At 39.5% G+C, this 9,670-nt stretch overlaps 1 protein-coding gene across 1 annotated transcript in view; it reads right to left on the bottom strand.

Moving 5' to 3' along the window:
• Nucleotides 1-1,549: 1,549 nt before the first annotated feature.
• Nucleotides 1,550-9,670, bottom strand: part of fbxo21 (F-box protein 21) — a 39,697-nt gene continuing 31,576 nt past the window's right edge. Inside the window, exons 11-12 of the mRNA XM_080208698.1 lie at nt 9,062-9,219; nt 1,550-2,133 (exon numbers count right to left, since the gene is read on the bottom strand). Coding sequence (XP_080064824.1) covers nt 1,961-2,133; nt 9,062-9,219 — 331 coding nt within the window. The 3' untranslated portion in view covers nt 1,550-1,960. The remainder of the gene's footprint in view (nt 2,134-9,061; nt 9,220-9,670) is intronic.

Here is a 9,670-nt window from a genome sequence, read left to right as displayed (position 1 = left end):
TACAGTATTGAGCTAAACTTTCTGTCTACTGACTATACATCAAAATGAGCAAATATCCTGGCACAATGTATATCATTCAACTGGGTTGCAAACTGATGTGTACACAATATCTGAAATGGTTCCTCTTAAGAGTACTTGAATATACCACTGGATAATTACACTAATCAATATGGTTACAATTGCTACTGCTGTCTGGTGCAACCAGTTTAATTTGGTGTTTTTAAATATCAAATGCAATACCTTTTGGCTGTTTCCCACATATTGAAGACATTCAGAAAGTTTAGTTGGTTGCAACACTACAGAATACACAACGTCCCATCCAAAAGAAGGATCCCCGTTCAAGAGGCCCCAGGAGTTCATCTCTTTCTCCTATTTCTTAAATTCTTAGCCAAATCTTTAGTGGCATGTAGTTAAGACTAGTGCATCTAACTTCACATTTGGACTTTGTTCCATTGCGCTGGATATAGATATAAAAATGTTGCACTTCAGCCTCTGTGCAGAATAGCCTTCAAATCAGCTAGTCATGAACATACACAGTTTGCCTTTATGGTTTCAGATATAGCATTACTCCCCCTTTAGATCACTCTGGATAAAGGATGCTAATGTTAAATCATAGTCGAAAAGTACAAACCAAGTACTAATCGGTGTTATCCAGTTTTTGAACTCCAACAAGAGTGTTTTTTAATAATGGAAAATGTGCCAAAGGCAAAAAAGATCATGCCATTCTAAAATTCAAAATACTGGCACACAAGTTCAACTAAGCTCTTCAATGACAGCTATTTACCACTAAGTAAAAGTTTAGTGTCTCAAATTTTCACCGCTTCACACAACACGCATGTACACGGGACGGCACAGTGGCAAGAACTGCTGCCTCACTGCCCGGGACCCGGGTTCAATTCCTGGCTTGGGTCACTATCTGTGTGGAGTTTCCACGTTTTCCCAATGTCTGAGAGAGTTTCCTCCGGGCGCTCCAGTTTCTTCCCACATTCTGAGAAATGTGCTGGTTAGGTGCATTAACCCGAACAGGCGCTGGACTGTGGGACTAGGGGAACTTCACAGTAACTTCACTGCAGCGTTAACGTAAGCCTTACTTGTGAGTAATAAATAAACTTTAACTTTACATATGTATATGTTGTTACAGAACTCGACTGCTCACCACCACGGAAGATCATATGTGAAGATTAATAGCCAAGAGCAGCAATCAGCACTCTCTATCCAGAGGCAAACCAATCAGATGTGATTTGAGGTGGTTTATCCACTCGGGAGAGCTAAACAAGAGTTGAAACAATTTTGTCTTTTAAAAAGCATTTAGATAGTTACATGGGTAAAATGAGTATAGAGGAATATGGGCCAAATGCAGGCAATTGGGATTAGCTTAGAGGTTTTAAAAAAAGGGTGGCATGACCAAGTTGGGCGAAAGGGCCCGTTTCCATGCTGTAAACCTCTATGATTCTCTTTTTTCAAAAAAGGTAGGTTTCTAGCAAAATATTTTTTAGAGTAGAAAATTTGCACCATCTCATTCTGTAAAGAAAAAGCCATTCCTTGTCATGTTTTCTACACAATGTGTGTGTGAAGTATAAGAAAACAGACCAACAAAGTAACGTCTTCGGGGAATTTATTTTGTTGTCTTACAACATCTCATAAGGGAGCGTTTATTAATGGAACACGGTTTGTATTATGTCTACACAATGGAAAATCGCAACTTATTACCAGCAGGAAATCAAATGTCCCAGTACTGGGAATTACTAATGAGAAATACTTTGTATCGTTTTAATTTGTTTATACAAAGACTCTCCTAGTAAGGTGCAGAAAATGATTTAATGTAAATTATATGCGATACAAAAGATGCCCTGAGATACTTCAGCATATTTTCAAACCTGTATTTGAGAGACTCATTTGGACGATTCTGTTTATTAAATAAATACCGATTGCCATGGATCACTCTTCCCTGAAAAATGATTCAGGAATGTCCATACACCTTCTCCACAAGTTGTGCTGTTAGCACCATGTCATCTGGATACTGGGTCTGCAGCTCCTCATTTGCAATGTAGTGCGTGCCAGAAAATTCTGAAAAGTAGCGCCCAACTTCTTCATGGCTTATTTCCATCGGTGAGGCATTATAAGTCAGACTTTCTGTAAGTTAATTGGGACATATGCAGTTACAATGTCAACATGTAATGACTTTCATTCAATATATATACCAAGTAACCAGAATTTGTAGCATCCTTATTTCAACAGAAGCTTCAGCCCAATATCAGTTACGGCGTTGTTGTTATGAACAAATGATCAGGAAAAAACAGTGATGGATCTAACTTCTCCAGTCTTTCTGCGAATCTAGATGTGACATTGTGGGAGAGATGAGGTGGCGATGCCAGCGTTGGACTGGGATGGATACAATAAGAAGTCTCACAACACCATGTTAAAGTCCAACAGGTTTATTTGGAATCACGAGCTTTCAGAGCACTGCTCCCCTGATGAAACAAGAGCACTCCGAAAGCTCGAGATTCCAAATAAACCTGTTGGACTTTAACCTGGTGTTGAGACTTCTGTGGGAGAAAACAGTGCAAAGATAGCCATATTTTTCCATGACCTTAAGTGATAAATTACAGATCAGAGTCACAGAGTTGTGACTGGTTGGCCAGGATAGGTTGGATATGACTTCAGTCTCCAATTTGATATTAAAGGCCAAAACATTGTCCTGACGACTATAGTCAGATAGCAACCAGACGCATCCAAGAGCATGGGCAAGTGACAGAGTCATCAGTGAAGAAAATGTAGTGAATGGTTATCTGTATTGCTTTCTGTGTTACTACCATCACGACAATGGATCATAGCCCCAAATTATTACAGACATATTGAACCTAAAAGACATGTTTATAAAGAAGGGACATACAAGCAAAAACTGGTTGAGACTGTAAGCACTTGGTGGAAAATTCCAATGTGAATTACACTTGACTAACCAATCCAGAGAGCACGGAATATCGCACCTTTCTTTGAAGTGACTCTTGTCTCAAAAAGGGATGCAATGTAAAAATTGAACTGGGTTAAACACCAATTGCAACCTTGGTCTCTGTATTCTAGTCTAGTCTACTGTGCTAGTGTGTGCCAGTAGTGAATGTCATAACTGAAGAACCACTAGACAGTCCTGCATTTATAGGTAAAAAGAAAATCTCCAATTGCTGGAAGTAAGTCACAAGTCAGCAAAGCCACACTCAAAAAGGAGACTCCTTTCAGCTAGCCTGCAGAACCAAGAATCTTCAAACTAACTGCTCATTTGCAAAAGTCAGCATTTCCAGAATTACCCAACGTAACATTTCACTATCGACTCCTCACAGGCCAAAGACTGATTTATATATTTTTTTTAAACTTTTGTTTTTGGAGTCACTCCTCACTTCTCATTTGTTTGTACGTGTTACATTTTATTATTTTCTTCTCACGTTTTAGTAACTAATAAACTCACTCTTTCTTGAGCTCTAGAAAGTCCGGTTAAATGAACTCCTTTTAAAGCACAAGTACATTTGAACTGGGAAATAGATTCTGTTATGTATTTGTATTAATTCTTATTAGCTTATTGAAGCTCTGCTGTGCTAATATATTCATGTGTTCAATGGAAGTGGCATCCTAAATCCCTAGCACAGGAAACAGGCAAAGTAGCAGCCATATAAGAGAACAGACACCTATAAAGGTCGGTTGTTTTAAACCCTCTGTGCTCTTCTGGCATCATTCTCCAATATACAACATAAAAACTGGTGATGAGGATGACGAACAGCACTATTAGCCACACAGGATGAAGGAATTTGCTGAGAAAAGTCAAGAAAATGAGAAGAAAAAGCTTCTGGTAGGCACTCCAGACCAAACAGGCCAGGAGGGCGTAGTGATAATTGCTGCAGAGCACTTAGAGCCAGGTGTATTGAAGAGGATGAAGTTCAGGTTTTTGCCTTGTGTGAGAGAAAAATCAAGATAGTTGCTGGAAGCAGGCTGCTACGTGCACATATGGGAAACCTCCATCAAAAAGAAAAACGGCAGGGGTTTTCAGCATCGTGAGACCCTTTGTGGAGCCTTGGAGTTCCTATGCTGAACATTTTGACGATGTTGCAAGGGCAAACAAAATAGCAACGTGCCCATTTTCCTGAGCATGATGGAGGGAAAAACACTTAATCTCCTCAAGTTTAGTGCAACCTGAGAAGACAGGCACTGAACTGTATGAGCAGATCACACATATTTTGCAAACACATTTTTTGCCAAAGCCTTTGGTGATTGCAGAGCGTTCAGATTCCACAGAAGAGGGGGAGTCAATTGCACAATTCATGGCTGTGCTTAAAAGACTTGGAGAATATTGAGAATTTGGAGATGTGCTGAATGACAATATTCAAGACAGATTCATCCGAGGTGTGTGCAGTGATGCAATACAGACGTTTGCTAATGGAGAGTGACCTTACTCTAAAGGCTGTGGAGATTACTGCTTCAATGGAACCAGCTGCAAAATAAGCTCATCAATTTAATTCTTGTATTCAGATACACAAAATGGCAGCTGAGTTAACTACCAAGAACCTCAAAATTCATACATGTTACTGGCGTGCAAAGCCAAAGCACTTTATGTCAAAGTTACAGGGGAAAAAAGACACAGAACATACCTGCTGGAAGAAAAAGCAAGTTCTTAGTAAAAATAAGAAAGAACAAATCAAGATATCAGTTAAATAGAACAAAAGGAGAAACATTCACGCTGACAAAAGGGTTGAGAAAAATGAAGTGACTGACAGTCCAAAGAGGAATTATCACTGAAAGTGCTAGCCATCCCTGGTGCTACACACTGATACTGGGTCACTCCACAGCTAGACGGACAGCCATTCCGCATGGAAATTGACACTGGGACAATAGTTTTGCTGGTGCCACAAACTTAAATAATTCCCTTGAAGGGCATATACTAGTGAAGTGGTTCCACTGAAGGGCCACATCAAAGTAGCTGTGGGGCAAACAGCAGATTTGTCTCTGCATGTAATAAAGGGCAACTCCCAATGTTGATGGGTCATACATGGCTGGAAAAAGATTCAAAAAAACTGGGCCAAAGTCAACATGATGACCAATGGCGAAACAGGCCTCAATAATTCTAAAGCAGCACAATGTTGTGTTTGATGGGGAACAAGAGAGCATGAAAAATATTACAGTTAAACTGAAAATAAAAAAATGCTTGAAGGCAAGTTTTGTACCACATTCTGCCAAAGGTGAAGCTGACTTAGAATGATTCGTGAAGACCTGGGTCTTGGAGCCAGTATGTGAATAGGCCATGCCAATAATTCCAGTCACCAAGGATAGATCCGTAAGGATTTGCAGAGACTTCAAGATCACCATTAATCCAGTATTGTGCGTGGATTAGTATCCATTACCCCACACTGAGACTAGTTTGTAGGATTGGCCAAAGACCAACAGTTCAGCAAAATTGACCTGAATCAAGCTTATTTACAGATGATCATGGATAGGTCACAGGAACATCTGACAATCGTGACACAAAGGCTTGTTCCAGTACTGAAGATTGCAGTTTGGTACCACATCAGTTCTTATTGTTTCAAAGAGCAATGGATCAGATTCTGAGTGGACTGAGCAGAATCCAATGCTATCTGGATGACATTCTAGTCACTGGAAGAGAGGAAGAGGAAAATCTTCGGAATTTGAATGTCACGCTTCAGTGATTGGAAGAGTATAGTCAGAGAATCAGGAAAGACAACTGTGAGATTTTTCAATTCTTTGTTGAATATTTGGGACATGTGATTGATGCCATCAATCTTCACAAATTGCCTTCAATGGTTAAGGCTATTAAAGAAGTGCCTGTATGTCAGAATATTAATCAGCTGTGTTTTTTCCTAGGTTTGCTGTACTACTGTAGAAGATTTGTTCCAAACTTGGCAACCATTCTGAAACTATCTCTTGTGTCAAAACCAAACGTGAAAGTGATCGGATGCAATAATGCCTTCGTGCAAACCAAAGAAGCATTATTTAAATCTGAGCTCTTACACATTTTTGATCCTGCTCTATCCGTACAGTTGATTTGTGATGCATCCCCTTATGGTGTAGGAGCTGCCGTCTTCCATGTCATGCCATCAGGCAAACAAAAATCATTGCTTTTGCATCTCGAACCTTGAGCAAAACTGAAAGTAACTATGCACAGATTAAAACAGAAGCTTAGGAAGTATCTTTGGAGTAAAGAAATTCCAACCGTTCCTGTTCAGGAATTTATACTGTTGACAGATCATCTATTAACTACTATTTTTGGACCACACACAAGAACTGTGTTACTTGCAGCAAGTAGACTACAAAGATGAACATTGCTTTTGTCTGAACATACATACCATTAAGTATCTACAGTCAAATCTACACTGTAATGTGGATGGATTTTCAAGGTTATCACTGCCAAATAGTTTGTCAAACTGCACAGATGGGAATACAAGTCACTTCTAGACAGGTGAGAAAACATACTCGGATCAATCGAATACTCTCAGAAGTAATGGATATAGTATTACAAGGAAAGACTTCAAAACTAACACCAAGAGCCTGAAGCCATACTACCCCAAGAGATTGGAGCCGTCATTACATTCAGGATATCTTTTATGGAGCTCAGGGTGATTATTCTGCCATCACTGAGAAAATGTCAAAGAAGTTACATGAGGGTCATTGCAGAATTTTGCACATGAAGGAAACAGCAATGAGTTACTTCTGGTGGCCTGGACTGGATGTCTGAATTGAAGAGAAAGTCAAAACACGTTCTTCCTGTGAAAAGTAAGAAACCTACAACCTTTAGCACAGCTGCATCCATGGGAATGCCTGAAGAGGCTTGGCAACAAGTGCCTGTGAACTTTGTGGGCCTTTTTGAATGACATATGTTCTTGCTCATGGTCAATGCTCACATAAAGTGGTCAAACGTCACTATAATGAGATCTACTTCAATGCAGAAGACTATCAAGAATCTAGGAGAAGTATTTAGTCAGTTGGATTCCCTGAACAACTGGTAAGCGAGAGCGGACCCCAGTTTGTCTCTCAAGAATTTGTAACTTTCTTGCAAGAGAGTGGCATTCAACATTTAACACTGCACCATATCATTCTGCTACCAATGGACCAGCAGAACATCTTATCCAAATCATAAAACAAAACTTGAGAGCGAACAAGGTTTGCTGATCAAACATCTGAACAAATTCCTACTTGTTTATAGGAATACTGCACATTCAATGACCAAGACCTCTCCTGTATTACTAATGATAAAGAGACAACTATATCCAGCATTTGACTTATTGAAACCTCCGTAAAAACAAAATAAATTGTACAACTCTAACAGCAAGGGCTAACGAAACAGCAGGAAAGCAAAGCATAGTGTTTTCCATCAAGGACAAGGAGTTTGGCTAGGAATTACTCCACCGAAGAGAAATGGATTCCTGCTACAATCCTTTACAGACTGGACTTGCCCCTTGTACTGTTCAAATCAGAGATAACGAGGAGACATGTGAACCAACTGTTGGCTGGGAAAACAGATCTGCCAGAATTGGAACCTGCAAAGAATCTAGGTTCAAACACGCAAAGACCTGACCTGAAACTTCCTATAACCTTGACACCAACAGATACTTAAGGAAAGCAACTTCTCATCTACAGATCAGACACCGAGACAATCTCTAGTTCCTATATCACCGCCAGAGGTTACACCAGTGTAAAGATGATGATGCCGGAGGTTCACTGTCAAATGTTCCAAGAGCAACAACATCCAGACTGTCTGACTTCTTGTTGTTTTGAACTTGTTGGAAACATTCAGTTTGGAGTGGTGGGGTAGGAAATGCTGTGCATTTGTATTAAATTCTTGTTAGCTTACTGAACTTCCGCAGTGTTAATGCATTCATGTATTCACGAAGTAACCTACCACAGAAAACAGGCAGAGAAAAAGCAACTATGTAAGAGAACACATGCCTGTAATAAAGCTTGGTTGTTTTTAACCCTCTGTGCTCTCCTAGCATCATGCTCCAATATACAACAGTATCAACATGGGAAGGGATCCCCCTTAAATTAATTGGTTTGCAGCCAGCCAAGGGGTTTGAATAAAGAAGGGGAGCCAATTCATCCCTTCTTACCTGGGAGCATACTGATATGGGGGCATTCTTGTCTGGAATCATAAACTGGGGGATTTAGCCCAAGGACTACTTGTAACAGCATGCAGCCAACAAAGTTTGAAGATGTCAGTTTAATGTTGAATACAGATTGTCTTGTTAAATGCTCTTGAACCTCTCAAGCAGTACCACAGAAAACAGTGCACTGAACAGGGCTGGGACACGAACACAAGCGAAATGATTGCAAATGATGATCACGCATGAATGAGAGAAATCTGGCAAAATGCAACAATGAAGAAGTTTCTTTCATTCTCAGCAGGTAGACACAGAGCAACACTGGCAAAGCTTTGGGACTGCATCATCTGTTTGAGAAGCTTGGTATCCAAACAATCAGAATAAATAGCAAATACAAAACCACTGGAATAACAGTTTAACAGAGTTATTAGTATAAGACACAGTTTTTAAAATTTATTTTAAGAAACATTTTATTTTTAATTTCAAGATTTACAGTTAGAACAACTGAGCTATTTTAAAATGCTCTATCTTACTTTATGTATAAAATATGTTTGCTACTGTGTCTTTAAATCTGATACTGAAATGCAACAAATTGAAGGTAAATTAATCATTTTTACCCAGAAAAGATCCTCATCGAAAAAGGGATTCAATTGATTTTAGATTGAGGAAGCACTGAGGAAGCTCAGGGTGATTCAGATTTAGCCCGTTGAGTTAATGCCAGCTCTGCACAGAGAAATCCAGTAGGTCCCACTCCAGTTGGTCTTTCTTACTTGCCTACCCTCAACGTCTCTCCCCATGCCATTGTTTGATTGGGAATTCATCATCCGGCACACGTGTTGGCTTCTGACCATTTGAAAAATAGCTGCTTGCTGCATCATTCAATATCAGCACTATATTATTAATGGTAATGGATTATTCTACACATCAAACATATAGGCACATTGCATGTACATCTGAGCATTTACCTTGTGCTGCATATCTGCATGAACCATCCTGTACAAGAACATTGTAGAATGGCTGGTCAGGCCCATGTGGTAGATTATGAACACCCATAGTCCTCATCCAATCCAACCCCATCATACACTTGGGATCCCAACCGTATATAACACAGTCATAACCATACCTAAACCAAAAAAAAATTCATAGATGAGTAAACCCATAAAACTAACATTTTTGTTCATAGCCATTGAGAATATAAGCATGTGTTGACTGGAGGCTTGCTGCATGATTGGGATTTAAAATTTGTATTAACCAGCTAAGCAGCAGTGCGACATGCACACAAGCCATATGCAAGATATACAAAAAAGACAAAGTAGACGGCACAGAATGATAATAGATGACAAGGGAAAGTATAAGATAGCCTTGCACACGTACGGACGTACACACACAAAGAAAAAAATCTTGAAAGATTGGAAGAGAGAATCATAGCTAGCTACAGAAGACAAAGATGTTGTTGTCAATGATCAATACTGTAGACCAACCGTTTTACATAAAGTAAGGTGGCACCAGAGACTCAAATTAACTCAGAAGAAAAGTAGACTTGTGTAACCCATTTGATTTATCTGGCATAAATT

The sequence above is a fragment of the Carcharhinus amblyrhynchos genome, chromosome 20, assembly GCF_965287045.1.
Source record: "Carcharhinus amblyrhynchos chromosome 20, sCarAmb.v2.hapA, whole genome shotgun sequence".
Lineage (NCBI taxonomy): Eukaryota > Metazoa > Chordata > Chondrichthyes > Carcharhiniformes > Carcharhinidae > Carcharhinus > Carcharhinus amblyrhynchos.
The sequence above is the reverse complement of the archived record's forward strand: the minus strand, read 5'-3'. Positions and strand labels throughout refer to the sequence as shown.